General features: G+C 36.1%; 1 protein-coding gene across 1 annotated transcript in view; it reads right to left on the reverse strand.

The window, feature by feature from the left end:
- The window catches only part of LOC150085379 (uncharacterized), a 130,622-nt gene that overhangs the window by 47,645 nt on the left and 59,312 nt on the right, over positions 1–23,665 (reverse strand). The window contains exons 9-12 of the mRNA XM_090373190.1: positions 22,428–22,533; positions 18,388–18,468; positions 11,202–11,288; positions 5,098–5,223 (exon numbers count right to left, since the gene is read on the reverse strand). Of these exons, the coding sequence (XP_090229316.1) occupies positions 5,098–5,223; positions 11,202–11,288; positions 18,388–18,468; positions 22,428–22,533 (400 nt within the window). The remainder of the gene's footprint in view (positions 1–5,097; positions 5,224–11,201; positions 11,289–18,387; positions 18,469–22,427; positions 22,534–23,665) is intronic.

Raw genomic sequence — 23,665 nt, forward strand, 5'->3', positions numbered from 1 at the left:
TTTACAGGAGTACTGTGACCGCATAAGGGATGTGCCACTTATATAGGTTCTGTGGTTGAGTGGACTGTACAAACAAGTGAGTGCATGCTCAGACAAGTTTAACCCATAACTACACACAGGAGTCTCCCAGACTCCACTCGGAAAATAAAATTCTGGGAATCACAGATGGGCCAGAAGAACGAGATGAGAGGACCATCTACATTCTTGGGTCAAGGTCGGCTACCTTGCAGTGTGTGTAGTTACAGGTTTAACATGCACAATCTGTTGTATTTGAGGCAAATATTTGATACTGATTCGAATATAGGGGTATAAAACTTGTAAACCATTGCAGAAACTATATAGTTATACAGTAATACCCCGAGTTACACGGTTCTTGATTTTTTCGTTTGGTGTATATCTAAAATTAGCTTACCAGTGATTTGGAAGTCAAATCATAAAGCTTGGGTGACAGCTTCCATTTTTGAGGACTGGTTTGATCACCACTTCATACCCGAAGTCAAACGTTATTGCAAGTCTAAACAGATTCCATTTAAAGTGATGCTTCTTATTGACAATGCACCCGGTCACCCTCCTGCCACCCTAATTAATTTCAACCCACGTGTGAAAGTTGTGTTTTTGCCTCCAAACACAACCAGCTTGCTTCAACCGATGGACCAGGGAGTCATCAAAATATTCAAGGCTTACTACACGAGGCATTCGTTTGCACGTCTGAATGAAGCTATGAGACAAAATAGTGAGATATCTGTTAAAGACTTTTGAAAACAATTCAATCTTTTAGATGCTGTAAGAATCATTGAAGAATCTTGGGATGAAATTCACAAAAAAAACATTGAATGCTGACTGGAAGTAACTTTGTCCATTTTTTTTTCAAAACCGAGATGAAAACAATGCCAGAAACTGATCATGTCGCTCATGTGATAGAAGAAGTTGTTAATCTTGCCAGGCAATTAGATTTGGAAGTCAATGGTGATGATGTCAATGAGCTGTTGGATTCACATAGTCAGGAGTTGACAATGAATGAGCTCATAGAGATGCGTGAGCAAAATGTCACTGAAGTATCCGACACTTCAGACCCAGTTCCACCAGAAAAGCCCATGACAATTGCAAGCTTGACAGAAGGTCTCAGCTCAATTGAAAAGGGCTTAAAAATTTTAGAAAACATAGACTCCAACGAAGAACGTGTTATAGCTACAAAGCAAGGAATAAAAAAATTATTAGCTTGCTAAGAAGAAATTCTGCATGAAAATAAGAAAGCGCTGTGTTGCCAGATGAATTTGTTAGATTTTATGAAGCCATCGACATAACTTTTTTACGTAACTCATTTATTTTTTTAATACATATTTTGTATTAATATATATATAAAGAACTCCAATTTTATTAAATATTTTTCTTCTAAACTAGTGTTTATGTTAGTCCTTGCTCCCAATTAAACAAAATTTATATGTATTTATATGCAAAGTTGTACCCCGACTTATGCGAATTCGACTTAAGCGATTTTCGTCGGATCCACCTATCGCATAACTTCGGGATATTACTGTATACAACATTTGTGTATAATACCTAGGTAATATTTTGTTAATGAATTGTGAAAAATCTTTATGTGGTAGAAACAAATGGACTCCAGTTTAGGAATCAGTAAACATGCATAAATAACTGCCACATACTTTTACCCAAACCCCAGATACAATATAAACCAGTGTTATCAGATAATACAGAAGCCTGTGGTAGATATAAATTAGTCTGTAATCAAGTCAAAAAGGAGGTTAGGCAAGGTAAGGCAGATTATGAAATGTCTTTGACAAAGAATGCAAAGACTTATATTCTTATATTAACAGTAGAAGGAAGGGTTAGAATCACATTGGGCCACTTGATGTCTATGAGTTAACTGTTGATGACCCTGTTCAGGTTGAGGACAAATTGAATAGGTATTTTGCATCTACATTCACACGTGAGAAATTCTTTAGGAAAAGGGATGCCAGAAATTTATCAAACTCTAACAAGGAGTTAAATGACTTTGTGATAATTGTAAGGAAAGTGGAGGATAAATTGCTGAAGATGGATATAAAAAAAGGCACCTGGGATGGATGAAATCTATCCAATAATATTAAGGGAGGCAACAAAGCAGGTAAGCAAACCCTTAGCCATAATTATGAGAACATTCTTGGTTTCAGAGGAGATCCCTATTGATTGGAGATGTGTGAATGTATCCCCCTTTCAAAAAAAGGGGGGTCAAAAGGCAACGTGAGTAATTACAGACCTGTTAGCTTAAGGCCTGTTATTATACTGCAATCACAGCATGGATTTGTTAAGGGGCAGTCTTGTCTAACAAATCTGATAAGTTACTGATTGCTGGAACAGACTTCAATCTCTTGTTGTGGAAGTTGATAGCTTAAATAAATTTAAGGCTGAGCTGGACAAGCATTTGGAGTGAATAGATGAGTGAAATGGGCAGGGTTTTTTTTTTTTTTTTTTTTTTGGCTGATGCTGCATAAGCTTGCTTTCTTGCATCGTATGCCTCTGCTAATGATGCAGTGACCAAGGAACTGGATGCATAAAATAGTTTTGATATATACTTGGATTTCGGGAAGGCTTTTGAAATTGTTGCACATAAAAGACTGCTGTACAAACTGGAGCAATGTGGCATTAAGGACAAGTTACTGTTATGGATAAAGGAATGGTTAAATGAAAGAAGACAGAGTAGTTATCAATGAGCACTGCTCTTCATGGAGTAATGTTATTAGTGGAGTTTCCATGATTCAGTGCTGGGCTAATTGTTGTTTTCAATACTGATAAAGGTATGATCAAGGTATATCTAGGAAAATTTGGTCAATGGGCTGAGAAATGGCAAGTGATGTTTAACATTGACAAATACAAGGTACTGCATATGGGTAGCAGTAACCCCAGAATAACTTATCAACTGTGTGGTACACTCAGACACAATTACCTGAGGGTAATTGCGCAGTCAGACATGAAATTCTCTGAGCAATGTAGGCATGCTGCCAGGAAAACTCACAGAGTTTTGTCAATGATAAACAGAAACTTTGCTAGTAGGGATAAGGAGGTGATTATCCCTTTGTACAAGATGTTGTTATTTGGTTTTTAGGAGCATTAGCAACTAAGGCCATATTGCTCCAGGGATATGCGGTGGTCATTCCCTGACTTTTCCGCATCCTCCATATTTGGTGGTGATGGTCTCGAATCCCGGTCTAATCAAGAAGCGTGTGCTACGCACTGCTGCTCCTTCCTACCTGGCTATGGAGGCATCTTTTGTATAAGACCACAGTCAGGCTGCATCTTGAGTACTGTACATAGGTCTGGAGGCTTCACTTTAGGAAGGATGTAGATCTGCTGGAACAGAGGCAGAGAAAGGAACAAAAGGGTGCTCTTAACTAGAAAGGCTTCATTTCTTCAATTTGAAGTGTCTTGAGACTAGACATCTGCAAGCAGATCTGATTGAGGTGTTTAAAGCATTGAATGGATTGAGTGAGCTGAATGTTAATGGCATTCTTCCACTTACTGAGACTATACACACACACACACACACACACACACACACACACACACACACACACACACACACACACACACACACACACACACACACACACACACACACACACAAGGGGGCATAAATTCAAGTTGAGGAAGGATGGTTGCAAGATAGATGTGCAGAAGTTTGCCTTCAGCCAGTGGGTGTTTGATTATTGGAACAGGCTTCCATCTGTTTTTGTGGAAGTGGATGGGTTGAATAAATTCAAGGAAGAACTAGACAAATTTTTGGAGGGTGTGCATGGATGAACTGTATAGTTTTTTTTTTTTTTTTTTATGTTTGATGCTATATAAGCTTGCTTTCATGCATCATTTGCCATGATTACTACTACCTACACAAAAAAATTTTAAATTTATGGTAATTTATGTACACATATATTACATTATACATTACAGTATTAATATACATTATATTAATTACATATGTCTAAAGATGTAATTTTATAAACTTAAAATACTAAATTTAATATTATTTTTATATATATTACATAAAAGGGGTGATCATCGCAGCCTGGTGTAAGATTTTATGTTTACCATGTGAACTTTCCATAACTGCCACTGGAGGCACTCTCCCTGATTGCTATTGAGCAGACTTTATGTGTATATGCTAGTACTTGTTGTTTGTTTGTTATTTGGAGCATTAGCAACTAAGGCCATATTGCTCCGGGGATATGCGGTGGTCATTCCCTGACCTTTCCGCATCCTCCGTATTTGGTGGTCACTAGCTCGAACCCCAGTCTAATTAAGAAGCATGTGCTACACACTGCCACTCCTACCCACCTGGCTACGGAGGCGCCCAGTACTTGTTGAACTAGTGTTGAATGAAGAGAGATTTTTTAGCCGTGCATCAGTGATGATATGATTGTGGGCGGAGATGGGAGAAATCCCAGGTGCCGTCTGGCACGAACATACCTGATGATATGATTGTTTTGAAGCAAATATCATGTCAAACATACATATTGAACAGCGATATGTGATTCATTGTGTAAGATGGGTCTTAAATGCATCAGAAACAGTTAGAGATGAATGGAGCATATGGTAATGAGTGGCTTGGTAGGACAGCCATATTTCAGTGTTACTAAACTTTCCGGTGTGAAGTGGTTTCCCCATCAAGACTGTCTGGCGGCAGAAGGCTAATATTGTGCAGACAGTGATCATTGCCATAGATGCCGAGGTTGTTCTGCCACATCTCCCTTATTTATCAGATTAGCACCATCTGATTTCTTCCTTTTACATGACTGAAGAAAGCTCTGAAAGGCAAGCATTTTGCATTCAACGATGCTCAAAGAGACAAAATGGAAGCACTTCGCAGTCTGAAAAATGGCTTGCAAAAAGCATTTAATGCATGGGTACGATGGTGATGAAAGTGTGTAAATTTCAAGGGAGGGTATTTCAAGAAGGAGCAATCAACAGAAGATTCAAATGATGACAATTAAGATAAGATCTTGCACCAGTCTGCAAATTAAATGATCACCCCTCATATAATATATTAAAAATATTGTAAAAATTTCAGTTACTAAAAATTGTAAACTGATTCTAACTACTTGCCTTTATTCCTACATCTGCTTTTAGGATTCCTTGAACCGCATCAACAATGAAAGCATTGGTTATTAAAGTATCCAGAGAATCATGACAAGACACATTCGTAGCTTGACCCATTCCTTCTCTCAATACCTTGGAATAACAAATTCTGCTTTAGTGTTTCAAATACCGATTATGACAAATTCTGTTTATAATAAATACATACTAATATATAGGGTACACTAAAAGTTGCATCCCATAGGGATTTTGATGAATAATTTTAATGATTTTACTTTTAAGTAATGTTTTAATGCAGCAGGAAAATCATTAAAACTAGTCCATTAAAAGTATTAATACTTTAATTTAATTTTTAACTAAAAGTATTAATACTTTTAATGGGTTAATTTTAATGATTTTACTTTTAATTAACATTTTAATGCAGCAAAATGCATGAACTCATACCTGGGGAATAGCAATTCCAAAAGAACTTATACACTTAGTGTGGTTAAACTGAAAACAGTAGAGGAAGAAAGGGATTTGGGAGTTATGATTCAGTAGGATATAAAGTTCTCCAAGCAGTGTAAACAAGTGACAAGGGAGGATCAACTGTTGATAAACAATTTATTGAATATTTACTTGTAAAGATAGGGAAGATGCAATTCCCAGTGTATAAGGCAGTTGTTTGGTTTGGTTTGGAGTTTATTGGCACATCAGCAACTGAGGCTATAATGCACCAATAAGGCAGTTGTAAGACCACACTTGGAATACTTGTGCTCCATACTTGAGCACAAGTATTCCACACTTGGAATACTTGTGCTCAAGTATGGAGCCTAAATCTAAAAAAAAAAAAAGACATTGAGCTTCTTGAAAGGGTCCAAAGATGGGCAATCCACCAGGTGAGAATCACAAAAGGGCATCCATATGAGGAAAGACTTCAAATGTGGCTACAAAGCTTGGAAACTTGACACCTTAGAAAAGCTCTGACTCAGGTGAATAAGGCTCTGAGAGGTGAAAGTGAAATAAATGAGAGAGGAATTTTCACGGTTATAAATAACTTCTGAATCAGGGGCCACAAATTAAAATTATGGGGAAGAGGTTTAGTCTGGACTGTGGGAAGTTTTCCTTTAGCCAGTGACTTGTTAATTACTGAGATAAGATATCTCCATAGGTGGTTGAGGCTGACAGCTTGGGAAAATTCAAAGGTAAGCTGGATAGACACCACCTATGTGAGGAGGGAGTTAAATAGGTAGTTTATTTTATTTATTTTATTATTTATATGTTATTTTTAATTAATTAATTATTTATTTATTTATTTTATTTTTGGCTATTGCAGGAAAAGAGTAAGTAGGGCTTCCTTGCACAATATGGCTAATACTAATATAGAGAATGAAAATAAGATGACCGATTATTTCAACTGCTGTTTGCTTCACAGGTTGTGTAAACAGAGCAATTATTCTTTCCACATTTTTATGGTCAACTGATGGCTTTCCTATTTGTTCTGAATGAATTTCAGAACAACAGATTGATATGAAGAACTTCTTTTCCATACTGTATTAATATTGTCACCATTATTTATGAGAGGTAGAAAAAACATTGTTTAAAAATTATTCAGAATCCTCCAAGGTGTTATTTTATAAAAATATCTATGGAGTACCCCATATATGTACAGATAGTTCCTAGCACACGCTCGTAAAGTTGAAATATTTTTTTCCCATAGACATAATGTTAAAAACAGGGGTTACGTTTTCAACAATGACATTAGTTAGTTAATTGGTTTATGTTTAAACAATGATTGATTTATCCAAAGAAATAAAAACATAACCTGTAAAATCAAGCAAATTATAATTTAAAGAAATTATTTATGAATTACCAATGTTAAAGAATGTTTATTCTTCATCATCGACTAAATGCACACTCGTTAATCACTCTTTGTTGGGTTGGCACTCATTACTGGTTTGTTGCACAAGGAGTTGTCTTCTTCAGAAATGCTTCAAGAGGTGTTTGTTTACAAGACAATCTTCTCTTTATAAATTTCAGAATAGCATGCATAAGCATTTTTAACAGCACGACAAATTGCAACTAACTAACAAGTTACGCACAAGCGAGATTGTAACAAACACAATTCGTGGGGAGTAACAACTTTACAAAGCTTAAAAAAAAAAAAAAGGAATGAAGAGCAGATTCTGAAAATTTATTTATGTTTTTCATATGATTGAAGATTGCAGTGAAGGGGAAACACATTTCACCATAATAACGTAAAAACCACACAATTCCAGCTATCGGTATTATAACAAATGCAATAAGATCGAGTTTACTACTGGTTTACAATTAGATGCACTAATAGAAAAGCCCAATAAACTGGAAAGTGCAAATTGTTTTTACTGTTTTACGGTTGTGACCTCCAGAAATGTGTTTTAGAAAAATATCACAAAGGCGTTCAAAAATTGATTCTTATAACAGGACATGTTTATGATAACAATGAAAGTGTAATGCGTTTTAATGGTTTGAATTGGTAACTAATACAATTTACACTATAAAATTACCTTTTAGAGAGATAAATAGCTTAGTTATATAGCAAAAATTTCAACTTCCAAGGTCTTGAAATGAATTACCAAAAAAAAAAAAAAAAAAAAACAATGTGTTATTGGGTTCACATTACAATATTTTCATGATAGCATTAGCAAAGGCACATGATGCAAGAAAGCAAGCTTATATAGCCTCAGCCAAGGAAAAAAAAAACACCTTATTTCACCCATCCACTGACTCCAAATGTTTGCGAAGTTCTGCCTTGAATCTATTTAACACATTCACTGCTGATCATGCACCAGCGTGTGACATCGCAGCAGTATTGAAGAGCCGATCACGCACCAGTGTGTGATGTCGCAGCAGTATTGAAGAGCCGATCACGTTCTGGCGCGGGATGTGGCATCATTACCCATTAGCCAATCACGTGCGGGTGCGGGATTCATTAGACTTTTGTATGAAGTTGTCAACTTCAGTTGGCATTGTGTTTCTGCTCTGTATATTTGTTTCGGCTTCAAGTAAAGGGTGTAAACTATATGTAGTTGTATGTGGTGTTGAATATTTTGTTACGTGCCGTGCGGAAAAGCCTTGTAATATGAGTTGTGCAGATGACAGTTTAATAGGCCAGTCGCACCCAAAAAGAAAAGTGCAATATAAAAAATCCCTTACAGATGAAGAAATTGCAAAAATGTTGGAGGATTTATCTGATGTATATCCCAGTGATGTCAGTTACGACAATGACGAAGATTTTATCCCTTCAAAGGACGCTTCAGATTTGGAAAGTGTAGATGAAGAAGGTATTATGGAAGAGGCTACACTTCCACTGCAGGATCCCGGTAAGTTGGAAAACGTCATGTGGGAAAATGACATAACATCGATGAGACAGTTTCGTTTCACAAAATCCGAGTCTTTGCTGCAACCCGTGCCAGGTGATAATCCAATAGATTACTTTCTTCATTTATTGACCAACAATATCTTGGATGAAATAATTACACAAACAAATGTTTATGTTCATGAAATACTTCTTCCCCGAGAAAATAAAGAACATTCTCGAATAAATGCATGGAAGGACACCACTAGAGATGAAATTCTGGTATCTTTAGGATTAATTTTACATATGGGAACCATTTGACTGAACCGCATACAAGATTATTGGAAAACAGATAAGCTGTTCGGATTACATGTGTTCGCAGATAACATGAGCAGGAATCGTTTCTTATTATTACTGCGGCCTTGCATTTTGCAAAAAATCCAGAAAAGAAAGAGGAATGTCCACGGGATCGCCTATATAAAATTCGAAAAATGGTGAATCTGTTCAATGCACGAATGTCAGAAATATATTATCCAGGACGTGAGATTAGCTTAGATGAGTCTATGATATTGTGGCGTGGAAGGCTTGTTTTTCAACAGTACATTCAAAACAAACACCATAAGTATGGCATCAAGTTATATATGATCACAATGCCTACTGGCATGGTTATCAAATTTCAAGTATATACCGGTATGTTGGATGATTCTGGTGGAAAAGGACATGCACAAAAAGTCGTCATGAACTTACTTGATGGGATGTTAGATGTCGGGCATAGCATATTTATGGACAATTATTACAATAGCTATGAACTCGCTAGGTGTCTCGCTGACAGACAAACCCATTGTACTGGGACAATCAGAAGTAATAGGAAAACGTTTCTGAAAGAGGTTCGAGAAAAAAAGCTGAAGAAAGGGGAAACTTTATCAAGGTGTGCCTGTGGTGTAACGATTGCTAAGTGGAAGGACAGAAGAGATGTCAGTTACATATCTACAGAATACCAAAATGATATGGTAGAAATGCAGAACAAACGAGGCGAACTGAAATCAAAACCATTGCCTATAATTGAGTATAATAGGTTTATGTCAGGCATTGACAAGCAAGATTAAATGCTTGCCTATTATCCTTGCTAAAGGAAAACCATTAGGTGGCCTACAAAAATACTTATACATATTTTGCAACTAATAATGATCGATGCACATCATATCTGTAATAAATATTCACATAACAAGGTGCAACTTTGACTTCCATTTATCAGTGATCAGATCTTTATTGAAACAGCCATCTAATCTCCCTCATACTGTGCATGATGTACCTGAACTGGAACATCATGCACAGTATGAGACTATGGGAAGAAATAAAAGATGGAAAGATATTGAGGAAGCAATACAAACATTGCTATTCCAAAGGGAAACGTAAGGATACAATCTATATCTGCAGTGTTTGTGAAAGATCACCTGGCTATTGCTTAGATTGTGCGAACATTATACATAAGTAACATTCTTACACATAGTATTTGTAATCTGTATTGGTTCGGTATGAAATAAAACATATTTCTTAATGTTACCATGTTTTTTGTTTTATTATTTACATACTATATTATTATGTTTTTGTGTCACGTGCCAGCATGTGATGCGGCATTTAAAGCCAAATTTGACCTCCAGCGCCTATCACGTGCTGGTGCGTGAATCTCAAAATCTTTCGGAAACTGCTTATACGACACTTGAATATCGATACGGTATACCTAACAATCTCTTATTACCAATTTTCAAGCTTTTTCGTTATGGAAACACAGTCGGCTTCTGGCAATAGTCTCCTCCTTCTGTACCGTGCTATTGACGATAGCATATTGACTCATGACCGGCAGCGAATGTGTTAAGCTATCACCTTCTACCACGACAGATGGAAGTTTGTTCCAGCAATCAACCACCCGCTGGCTAAAGGCAAACTTCTGCACATCTATCCTACAACCGTCTTTCCTCGATTTGAATCTATGCCCTCTCAGGCGATTATTTTGAGCAAGAGGAAGAATCCCATCAGCATTGAGCATGCTCAAACAATTCAAGGCTTTATACACCTCAATCAGATCATCTTGCAGGTGCCTAGTCTCCAGACACTGTAATTTTCAAAACATAAGCCTTTCTTCGAAAGAGCAACCCTTTGTTCCATTCACTAATCTTGTTGCCCTTCTCTGTACTCGTTCCAACAGCTCTACATCCTTCTTAAAATGAAGCCTTCAGATCTGTATACGGTGCTCAAGGTGTGGCCTGACCATTGCTTTATACATATACATACAATGGTGTCTCTGGAATGGATTAATATCGTAAAGCAGGATGCACTGTATTGTATAGCTACACGTGTGGTTTTAAATGCAGTATTTATGAATATTTAATATTCATTTTTTGCAATTAATGTTCATATTTTCAATTTTGTTGATACTTGGGAAAAAAAAAAAAACTTGTAAAGTGGGAACTGCCTGTACATCAATTTTTCTCAAATCTTGTTTTTGCTATATCTCATTTGTATGTATAATCAGAATAATGTCTGATTTGTATAATCAGATAAATGTGTATCTATATTACCCTTCTCCAACTCTAACTAGCACTAGCAGTTTTCCTGAACCCTTAAGGTATCCTCAGTGATAATGGCATAAACCACCTTTGTTCAAATAACTACTGTCTCTACATTAAATTAAATTAATTTTACAATTAAATTTAATCTAATAAAATTTAGAAACTGTGGAAACTTAATAATTAAAAGATATTCTATCTTAGACTGTATATGCATAATACATTAATACCTTTCCTCCTCCAAATATGCATTCTTCACCATACACAGCATAATCTTTTTCAACTTCAATCAGCAAACTTGTATCTGCTAGCTTTACCTTAAAAAAAAAAAGCATTTAATACATTTCATTAATATTTAAATAATTTATTTTATATACAAGTTAGTGCAATGCATCAGTTCTATATATAGTAAACCAAGGCAATTGGCAAAATGTCATCATTTTCATTACATCTCATAATGTGAATATCTTCATGAATTGCCTGTCATTGTACTTTGAATAAATAATGATTCCCTACTAGAAACTATTGTTACTTATTCTCAGTGAACACAGCCACCCAGATTACCATGCCAGGGCTATTTCGCCCTTCACTGGTGGGTGGGCAGATACCCTGTGGTATAATAACTGACAACCTAATTATGAAGTTAACTCCACAATATGAGAGATGGTATACGATAGTTAAAGACTAAAATAAAATTTAGAGCTAAACACTCAAACCATGGAATTTATTAGTCCAGTGTTGCACAACCTGTGTGCCGCGAGTATGCTTCAGGTGTGCCGCAGAAAATGCAAATAAAAAAATGAATAAATCAAAGTTTTATAATAAAAATTAATTCAAGTAAAAAAAATTGTTTATTTATGTTACACCGATTGCAGCCCCTTCCAGCAGTCAGTGTGACATCATGTTTTGATTTCTAGTACTAGATCTGTTCACCTTTAATCTTTTATTCACCTTTTGATTCCTAGTAGTAGATCTACTAGGAATCGAAGGGAACTAAACAAAATCAGGCGACAAATCAGCGTTGTTATGGGCCTATATGAGAGCTTGAAGGATAGGGTGGAAGCCCTCGAAGGATCTAAATTGAGGGGCCCATCACGCTCTCAGCTGCCCACATCAACACAAGAGCTTGCATTTGGTCATCATGCAACACAGCGGCAATCCCCAAGGCAGAATGCGCTGGTCCCACAGGAACTAGTAGTTGTTGGTGACTCTATTGTCAAGGAAACAGGGAAAATGATTTCTAAAAAGGACAGGTGGAACAGGACCAGGGTATGTCTGCCAGGAGCAAAGGTTAATGACACTGTAGAGCAGATATCATCTTTTGAGGGCACAAACGGTGATATAGTTGTACACATTGGCACTAATGATATTAAGAGTAGGAGACCAGCAGAATCACTTAACAAGTACAGGTCACTGTTGAAAAAAAAGCCAAAGCCGTGAATTAGGGTTGAATTTGAAAGTGTCTGCAATTCTATCACCAAACACAATAGAAGGGAGTATATGATGAGAGCCTTGTTAATCAATTCAGCCTTGGAAAGATTGTGCAAGGCTCAAGGGGTAGAATTTTTTTCAGCTTGGTCTATACTTGTTAACAGGAGAGACTGCTTCTACAGGGATAGGATACTCTTAAATAGAAAGGGTGCAAGAATATTTGCTGATTCTATCGAGGCAGCGTTAGTTGGGTCTGAAAACTGCTAGCTTGGGGGGATACAAGGACTAATAGATTAACAGTAGCCACTGGCAGAGGTGAAAGTGATTCTTGGACTGCTTCTATTGGAATGAGCAGAAGCCTGGAAAACAAGATGCAGGATATTTCAGAGACTGCTGGGAGTCATTGTGGTACAAGTAAACACATGGGTTGTGTTAGGGTAGCTAAGAATAGGAACAGGTGCATGTATACTTGCGTGTACACCAATTGATTTGAAAGTTTGGTGAATTTGATGAATGAGGTATTGCTCAAAACATCAAAGGCAGATAATGTTGGCATATCAGAGACGTGGTGTCACACAGATATAACGAATGCAGAACTGGAATTTGGCGAGTATAATGTGTACAGGAAGGACAGGAAGTAAGGAGGGGTTATGCTATTAGTTAAGAAACACATAAAATCCAAGGAAGTGAAGCCAGTCGACATCGATGAACAGTGCAGTGTCGAGTCAGTTTGGTGTGACATAAGCATTGGAAGATCAAAATTTAGAGTAGGAGTGTGCTATAGGCTTAATGACTCTGATGAGTAGAATAAGACACTGTACAGGGAAATAGAGTGGGCCAGTAAATCAGAGTCTTATAATGGGAGATTTTAATTTCCCAGATATTGACTGGATTTTGTAGGTTGGTCACTCACACACTAGTAAGGCTTTTGTGGATTTATTGGATAATTGTTTTCTACATCAGCATGTTTGGGAAGCAACTAGAGGGAGTAATACTCTTGATTTGATTATCAGCAGTGATTCTTCACACATTAACAATCTGCAGATAAAGGAACCGCTAGGTGGCAGTGATCACAGTGTGCTGAAGTGGGATTTACTCAAAGAGGTACCTACCATCAGGGGTAAAAGGAAGGGTTTTTGCTTTCGGAAAGGCAACTACAATGGTCTGAGACAGAATTTAAATTCTATACAGTGGGACCAACTGATGATGTTACCAACAGCAAATTCAAAATGGGAAGCATTCAAAGAACTTATCTTGGAAGCTACTAGGCTTCACGTACCAACTAAGAAATATTGTTCAAGGTTTAGGCTTAAATGGATGTCAGAAGAACTAATGAGACATACGGCAGAGAAGAAAAATGCATGGGATACATATAAATTAACATGTGACACAGAAGCCTAAGACAGATATAAGTTGATCTGTAACTAAGTTACAAAGGAGGTTAGGCAGGCGAAGGCAGATTACGAGAAATCTTTGGCAAAGGATGCAAAGAAAATCAGCAAAGAGTTTTTTTACTTATGCAAACTCTAGAAGGAAGGGGATGAATCAGATTGGTCCACTTGATATCGATGGTTCAACTGTTGATGATCCTCCTCAGGTAGCTAACAAACTAAATGAATATTTTGCATCGACATTCACAAATGAGGAGTTATTCAGCAAGGGGAATGCCAGAGGTGTATTCAACTCTGGATGTAAGCTAGATAATCTTGTAATAACTGAGAGTAAAGTGGAGGATTGGTGGCACCTCTGCAGCCAGGTGGGCAGGAGCAGCAGTGCGTAGCACATGCTTCTTGATTAGATTGGGGTTCGAGCCCGTGCCCACCAAATACAGAGGATGCGGAAAAGTCAGGGAATGACCACCGCACATCCCCGTAGCAATATGGCATTAGTTGCTAATGCTCCTAAAAAAATGACAAAAACAAAAAAAAAACAACTGGAGGAGAAATTGTTGAAGATAAACACAAGAAAGGCACCTGGGGTGGATGGGATCTATGCAGTTATATTAAAGGAGGCAGCAAAGGAAGTAAGCAAACCCTTAGCCATAATTATGAGAGCTTCCTTGGACTCAGAGGGGTACCCATAGACTGGAAATGTGCAAATGTGACCCCAATTCACAAAGGAGGATCAAAGGCTGACACAAGTAATTATAGAGCTGTGAGTTTAACTTCTGTTCCAGGAAAATTAATGGAGGCACTGGTTAAAGAAGCACTGCAGGATCATCTAGACAAGACTTCAGTTACAGCTCGGACACAGCATGGTTTTGTTAAGGAGAAGTCTTGCCTGACCAATTTGATTGGATACTATGATGCAGTCACAAAAGAGCTGGATGCAGGGAATAACTTTGATATTATATACTTGGATCTTAGAAAGGCTTCTGATACTGTTGCACATGGAAGACTGCTGCACAAATTGGAGCAGCGTGGCATTGGAGGCAAATTGCTGCTATGGATAAACGGGTGGTTGAGGGAGAGGAGACAGAGAGTGGTAATCAATGGACACTGCTCATCGTGGACTAATGTTATTAGTGGAGTCACTCAGGGTTCAGTGTTGGGTCCATTATTGTTTTCGGTATTTATAAATAATATTGATGATGGTATATCAAGCTTAATGTCCAAGTTTGCAGACAGCAGAAAGGTTGGCAGGGTTGTTAAGGACAATACTGACGCTATGCTGCTGCAACAGGATCTGGAAAGGTTGAGCAGATGGGCTGAGAGGTGGCAAATGAAGTTTATCATTGACAAATGTAAGTACTACATATGGGAAACAGCAACCCCCAGGCAACGTATCAACTCTGTGTTACTACACTGACAGTGGTAGAGAATGAAAAGGACCTGGGGATAATTGTGCAGGCAGATATGAAGTTCTCTGAGCAGTGCAGACGAGCTGCAAGAGTAGCTCATAGTATCTTGTCAATGATATACAGGAATTTTTCTAGCAGGGATAAGGAGGTGATTATTCCCTTGTATAAGGCAATGGTCAGGCCACACCTTGAGTACTGTATACAGGTCTGGAGGCCTCATTACAAGAAGGATGTAGAGCTGCTGGAACAAGTACAGAGAAGGGCAACAAGATTAATGAATGGAACAAAGGGTTGCTCTTACGAAGAAAGGCTTAAGTTCTGCAAATTACAGTGTCTGGAGACTAGGCACCGGCGAGGTGACCTGATAGAGGGGTATAAAGCCTTGAATGGTTTGAGTATGCTCAATGTCGATGTGATTCTTCCTCTTGCTGAGAATAATCACCTGAGAGGGCATAAATTCAAATTGTGGAAAAGACAGATGTAGGATAGATGTGCGGAAATTTGCCTTTAGCCAGCGGGTAGTTGGCTGGTGGAACAGACTTTCATCCCTTGTTGTGGAAGTTGATAGCCTAAATAAACTTAAGGCTCAGCTGGACAGGTATTTCGAATGAACGGAGGGGTGAAGTGGAAGTTTTTTTTTGTTTGTTTTTTTTGGCTGATGCTATATAAGCTTGCTTTCTTGCATAATATGCCTTTACTAATGCTAATGCTAAACAACAACAACAACAGGGGTGGAAGTGTAGTAACACACACTCTTTGAGTAGACCGGGGTTCAAGGCCCTAACTGCTAAATACAGTCGATCTGCCAAACTGCACTGAACCAGCTTGGTATATTATGGTCCATTTCCTTCAACAAGGATTTTTGGAGAGGCTTCCATCCTGCAGTGGATTTATAATGGCCGCAGTTTACATTCCCAAATTATGAACATGTCATCCATGAAATGTACCTATGGGAAAGGTATTGTAGTGCCCACTGAATTGGCTGACCCTTCAAAGTTCTCCATAAACAGTTCTGCAAAAATTGGTGAAAACAGGTTTCCTATGGTGAAGCCTATCTGTTGCGTATATATTTTTTCTTCACGCTTAGAGTAACCTGGTTCTAATGCTAGTTTGTTAACACTCCTGTATACAAGCTATTAATATTATGGAATAATAAATCAGGCTGAGAAGTAAAAATACCGCAAACTAATAGATATTACCCAACAGTATCACTGCATCTCAAAATTAATGTTACAACCAGGTTACTTTAAGTTTGCAGGTAAAATATACAGATATGTCTATTTAGATACTAATTACAATTATGGCAAAAAGCTATCAGTTCCTAAATTTAATATATATATATAAATTGTTTATAAATAATCAACTAGTAACAAAGCAAAATAAGCAAAATATCAAAGCAACATATTTTATATAACTGTAGTTAATTGCTGTTAGTTGAACTAACAACTAAAAGTCAACCAACTAGTGCTATTGCAAAAATTGAACATTACACAATCAAAGTACATATTTATTAAAGTTGTGGAAAAAATTAATACAGTAGTTGCTAAATTTGATATATATATAATTATGGATGATGTTGATTTGAAACGTTCATGGTCTGAGTATGAGGTTCATTTGAGAAGTCTAGTAACGTGTTACTTTTCCACACAGTCCCCTTTGGAGAGTCAATACACTTTTGCTAACAATGCTTTAATGCATTGATTCTGGTTGTGAAGAAAGTTTTCTCTTGTGCTTCCGGGAATGCATTCACTGTAGCAATGATGTCACTGGTATTTTTTACAATTAGGAAATAAGTGGAATATCCAATAGTGCTAGATCTGGTAAACAAAGGTGATGGTCCAAGATTTCAAAGCCCCACTCATGCAGTGCAGCCATGGCAATGACAGACTTGTGAGCAGGCATGTTGTCCAGGTGGAACAAGACTCCTTGCTAAGTTTTCCTCAGCATTTGTCTTTGATATTTTCATGCAAACACCTCACAAGGTCTGCATAATATACCCTGTGACTGTTTGGCCTTTGTAAAGGTAATCCACTAGCAACACTCCATCAACATCTCAAAAAAACTGATGCCAGCAGAAAGAATTGACTTGGCTTTCTTTGGAGGGGGGGAAAGAGCTATGTTTCCACTGTTTGGATTGCTCTTTCTTTATCTCTGACTGAAAGTGATGAACCCATGTCTTACCCATGGTCACAAACCTTGCAAGGAAATTTGCTGGATAAACTTGAAAATGATGCAAATGTTCACTTGACTTGAAAATTCTTGTGCATTTTTGATTTGCTGTCAACAGCTTTGAGACCCATCAGGCATTCAACTCTAGATCAACAACTTCTGGAGCAATGGACATTTCAAGTCTTCTACAGTGTGAATCATCTTCCAGGCTTTCCCTCATTTAAATTCTGCTACCCACTTCTTAACCATTGCCTCACAAATTGCCTTTTGCATTAGTCCTTTTCCCAAATATTGGATGATGTATTAGTGATTGTTTTTATCCATCTTGCCTCATTCACACAACTTTCTTACTTCAGAACTTGTAATTAAAAAAAATACATTAACATTACTGAAATTGCATGAAACTTGGTGAATTACTATTTGAAGTGTTATATGTTAAGTACAGAAATTTTTAACACTGTACAACTAACCCTTCATACTCAGACCATGAACTTTTCAAACACCTCTCATATAAATTGCCAGCTAGTAACAAAGTGATATATGAGCATAACTGATATATCAAAGTAATATATTTTTTATAAATAGATATAACTGATTACTATAGTTATCGCTTTTTTAAATTTAACTTAAAATCACATCCTACTCACAATTGCTAATGCTATTGCAAAAACTGAACATTACACAATTGAAGTACATATATATTAAAGTTGTGGAAAAGCTTTTAACTACTAAATTTGATATACATGTAAATCTCCAGCTAGTAACAAAGCAATATAATTGATACCAATATGCTGAACCATGATAAGCAATGATATGAATCTATGCATATTAAATAAATAAATAGATTATAGCAACAGATATCTATACAGAATTCCGTAAAAATAAATTTATTTACTTTGATGCTATTATGTAAAAAATTAAAAACAATAAAATTATTAATGGTTTACGACTTTAAAAAAGCTTTCAAATTCGCCTTTGTAAATCCTATTTGGGAAATGGAAGTAAATTTCACTTACTTTATCACCAACAGTTGGTCCATAAGTTTTACCATATTCATATCTATTCATAACACACTCTGGAGAAGAAGGTATATTGTCCTTTAAAAATTAATATCATATATTACAAATCATTATAAATCATATATTAGAAAAATGAATATCATACATTACAAATCAGCTATGAATAATTACACATTGTAATTATTCACAACTGATGTCTGTCAATATTGTTTATCATTTAAAAATTCTGAAATTTAAAATTCTAAAGTTTATTTAGAAATAGCAAAAAATTTAGAATATTTAGAAATAGCAAAATTTGAACTTTCAAAATAGTAGCTGCATTTCTGAAATTATATAAAAAAAAAAAAAGTTAATTCACATTTGAATCCATATCCTAAAGAAGAAACACTTTAAAGACTTCTTTTCACAGACATAAAATAGATAAACTAGTTCCCAATTAATGGAGAAGCAGCAGAGTGACAAGTGGGCGAAAGATTTAAAATTTTGTAGAATTTAGCGATAAGCTTTTTTAAGACAGTGTTATCACCAAGGGAAACAATTAACTCAGAACTCTTTATTTTTCGTTATTAAATATTTTCATCAGCAAGAGTTGAAGCTGTTTTTATCTGACGTTATGAGGGTTTGCAATCATATGGATAGCATAAAGTACAATTTTTGCTGGCATATCTCAAACTGCAGTTTTCTTTCACAACTGTTTTTTTTTTTTTTCCCCTAACATTGTAGTATTTTTGTTCCTGCTTCTCAATGAGGTTACAACAACATTGAAGGATTCACAAAGATGAAACCTTCACCTTTTTCAAATAATCTTCATTTTAACCATCTTAATGCTCACTCACTCACTCTCTCTCTCTCTCTCTCATAAAATGTTATTATTACTGACTAAACAGAAAAATGCATAATGAAAATTAATTTATTTAAAATATAAATAAAAATAAATCTTATAAAATACAGTAAACCCCCGCTATTCGCGGTGGTTACATTCCTGAGAAATGCAGCGAATACTGAGTTATAGCTCCCATAGTAATAAAGGAGTTCCGTTCCAAAGTATGAAATATATAAGAAAAACTAGTCTAAAATTGTCTATGTATGTATTATATGTACCTTCATAATATGACTATGTACATAGACAGTACATAGTGAAATGCAAGCATATGGCATCGAAATGAAAATAAGAAACAATTTAATATTAAATGTAATATTTATTAGAAATTTCAAACAAATCTTTCAAAACAGCACCTTTGCTAGCAAAAAAAACTTATCCCACCAGTGCTATCACCAGTTTCGCTAAAGTGTTGATAAAGGAGTTTTGCCTTTTCACGAATGATGAGTGAACTTAATGGAATTTTATTTTGAGTTCGGTCTTCTATCCACAGATTTAAAGCCTTTTCCATTTTTTCTAATTTAACATCACGAGTTACAGAGCAAATTTTTGAAGCAATTAGCGCGTTTTCACGAACACTACGGCGGATTTTTTCTTCCGATTTTTTGGTTGATCGTACCGTTGACTCATTGATTTTATAGTGTTTTGCCACCGAGGAGACACTTTCACCATTAATAATTTTTGTCTAATAGCTCAATTTTATTTGCTAATGTCATCACCTTCTTTGATATTTGCACATTTCCCTTGTTATTCGTAGCCATATTTTTGTACGGGTTAGAAAGAACTTGTCCACAATAAAGTCACTTTCTTCCGTTAGCACACTCAAAAAAGTCTGTTTTACACTGGAAAACGGCAGATTTATCACTTTTGTAAGCATATCAATTTATATAATTGATAAATTTATAAGTACAAAAGCAAACGACGAAACCTTCCATGACAAGCGCATAACACATACTAAACAAGGATTAGCGAGAAACATCCACGCTCGCGATTTTGTCACCCCTCTCCCCCACCCACTGAGCGCTGTTTTGACCAGGAAAGATAATTTTAGCCACGCCCATGTTTTTTTATGGGCGCTTTTTAGGTTTGATTTTATATTAAATCAGAAACTGCAAATACGTATACCGCGAATAGCGGGGGTTTACTGTATTAAAAATTATATACAGATGAATATTAAAACAGTATAAAGCATAATATCATTATTAGAAGAGTAGCTTTCAAAACTAAATGATTCTTTATCAACTCATTTTCAATACTTATTTATAAACATAGAGAAAACTTCTCGATGTTCCATGAAAAAAATGAAGATATGGAGGAAGAAAGGAGAACATAAAGAAAAATTAGTCAAACTTCAGAAGTGAAAATTCAGCATCTCAACACAGACTAAACAGAACATCTGTTTAGTCTGTGTTGAGATTTGTTTTGACACTGTGGACTCCATAATGACAATATGTATGTCCCTAAATTCCAATTTATATTGTGGCTAGAAGTATGGATTTACAGAGATTCAAGAATTCAATGACACTAAAAATAATGAACGGATCATCCTGACATAGTAAGGATTAAAATAAGTTTCTGTTCACCAGTAATGCCAAGCAAGGGCAGAATAAATTAAATTTTCAACATGTGTCCTTCGTGTGCAGTCCCTTGTGTTCAGATACACAATCGCCATGTCTTCTACCTCCCCCTCTATAATATATTCCACAATCCAGACACCTAATACAGTAAAACAACCCACCCTACACAAAGAGCAGAATGGGAATTTTAACAAGTATAATGATAGTCTGGAGCTGTGTCCCAGGGAACTGGATATGCCAAATATGGTAACAAGCTACTCAAAGATGCCCAGACTAGAGAGAAAAATGTAAAAAACTTTGAGATATGATGAGGGGAAATAAACTGCAACACAACATTCTAAGCTTTAAGTTCAAGATGCTTGAGGATATAAGATAGGTAATTCATACTTTGACAACCTCAACTTCTCAGGGACTTGAAACAAGAGCGATCCAAGCTTCAGTTATAATTACATAGCACATAAGCAGTTCCATTTAAGCCACGTGCTAAGCCATGTATTAAGTGGACTGCATGGTCTGTGAACTGGCTCATGCACATGGACATCCTATAAACCAAAGTTTCCAGGCATACGCCATTCTACTGAACTATGACATCTGAAAAATGGAAAAAAAATGACCTTGAGGACCTTAAGCTCCACAGTAAATTGAATATAATAATAGCGGTTGCAGATTTGGTGGAGTAGTGTCGCTGAGCCCAAAGGAATGACTGCAAACATTATTCCATATAGCAATGCCAAAGTCTGACAGGTAATGGCAAATCCCAAAAAATTTTACTTCTTTCTTGTCCATGGTTACATTAGCTATGGTGAAGATTACAGGGTCACCAGTAGTCCCAGATTAGTCTCCTGGATCTGCTAAAATAAAAAATCATCAAACATGACAGTATCTCTCAGCCACACAAACATCCTGAACAGACAACATTCTACCACTCAGGTTGGCATCCCTGTTCAAAAGCTCCTCAGTTGCTCTGATAGTCTGGTTTTCTGTTTTATATGAACAGTTAATGGATTCTACTGACTAAATAATGGCCTGCATAGCCAAGTGGTCAGTAGCAAGAGTGCAGTAGCACATGCTCTTTGAGTATACCAGGGTTCAAGCCCCTAACTGCTAAATACAGTCGATTTGCCAACCTGCACTGAATCGGTGTGGCAGATTATGGTCCAATTCCCTCAACATGAATCATTGAGGAGGTTTCCATCCTGCAGTGGATTGATAATGGCTGCAGTTTACTTTTTTTTCTTTTTTTTTTTTTTTTTACTGAAGAAATATCTTTTTTGTTAACAAGGTTTGTCGATCATTACACTAATCATATCACACATTTACATTATAGCTTTTAATAACTGACTACTTAAAAACTGTAACACATTTTACCAGATACAAATTTACAACTTTCAATATTTATATCAAAAAAAATATATTACACATATCAGAGGTGTTATGGCCTGAAATGTCTCTGACACTATAAATCAATAGATAGCAATTCAAAATAATTTTTTATTAAAATTTGCTAGTATAATGTTACATTCTAACATTACATTTTCATTTAAAAAAAATACTTGACATATAAAAATATCAAGCAATACCTGCTTTCTGTGACCAAATCCCAGATCCCTAACTTTATTCATAATAGACGGGAGGTTTTCAGGATTAACAGGCCCATCGCAAAGTCCATTTCCTCCTCGGACAATCCTAAAGGATATAACATTATCCTACTGTATATGAGTATTAGTTTGCATGTGAGTATCAGCTTGATAAGGGAAGTTTAATTTCTTTAAAGCAGCCAGGTAATTCCCTGTTTACATTAAAACTGTACTTCAGAATTTAAAGTTTATACACAACAAACTTCTGAATGCAAATAAAAGTTTTTCCTTAATAAAGCTTCTGTGTCCAATGAATAGTGAAAATGATTAAATATCACCGACACACAATTACCAAGTATAAACAATAAGTAATGCATTCGTAAAAGTTAGCAGTGAGGAGAACTTTAGGTTGATGACAATGAAAAAGGAGTTTATCACATTTGCACTAGAGGGAGTACTGGAACAAGATGTCTCTCATGTAAGTTGATGTAGGATATATTTAACCCGAGGGGCTCACAACTGGTGAGTATGGGCTTGGCACACCCAAGGTCCTGAGCTAGATATCATCATTCTTCTCTTTCTTGGTGATTCCCTTCTACTCTCTCTCTCTCTCTCTCTCTCTGGGTAACTCAGTATTTTTTTTTTTTTTTGGTTGGTGCAGCAAAAACCTTAGGCTTCCTTGCACCATGTAGCTAAGGATAATAATATCATCACTACTGTTAGTGAAAAAGGAAATGGAACTGAAGAGAGGACAAAAAGTAGACACTGCACAATATAAAAAAGGGACAGTAATTAGTAAAAAAAAAGACTGTAATTAGTTAGCACAGTATGTGTAAAGATTTTTTTCTAACTTTTACAAACATAATATAGTTTCTAGAATATGTAAGAGCATTTATGTATGATCAGAACTTCAATTATTTCAGCCACTTTAAATTTGCCACAGTTTTACTGGAACCATATATATTTTTAAATCCTGTAATTTCTTCATACCTGTGCGAGTTCTTTTTTTTTTTTTTTTTTTTTTTATTTACTATAAAAATATTCAAGATTGGTGAGAGCACAAAGTGTTTATGGTTGCAGAGAAATATTCATAAGATATATGATTGAGTAACACTGGTTATCAGTAAAAGCAGTATAAAATTACTGAATACAGGAGAGCATTCAGAAGCTAGAAACTATATGAAATGGAATAAAGCAAAGCTGAAAAATTTAACAAATCTTTACTGCTGACTAATTGAGGA

This window comes from Mastigoproctus giganteus, chromosome 5, assembly GCF_048544385.1.
Source record: "Mastigoproctus giganteus isolate SK-2022 chromosome 5, ASM4854438v1, whole genome shotgun sequence".
In the NCBI taxonomy this organism is placed as follows: domain Eukaryota; kingdom Metazoa; phylum Arthropoda; class Arachnida; order Uropygi; family Thelyphonidae; genus Mastigoproctus; species Mastigoproctus giganteus.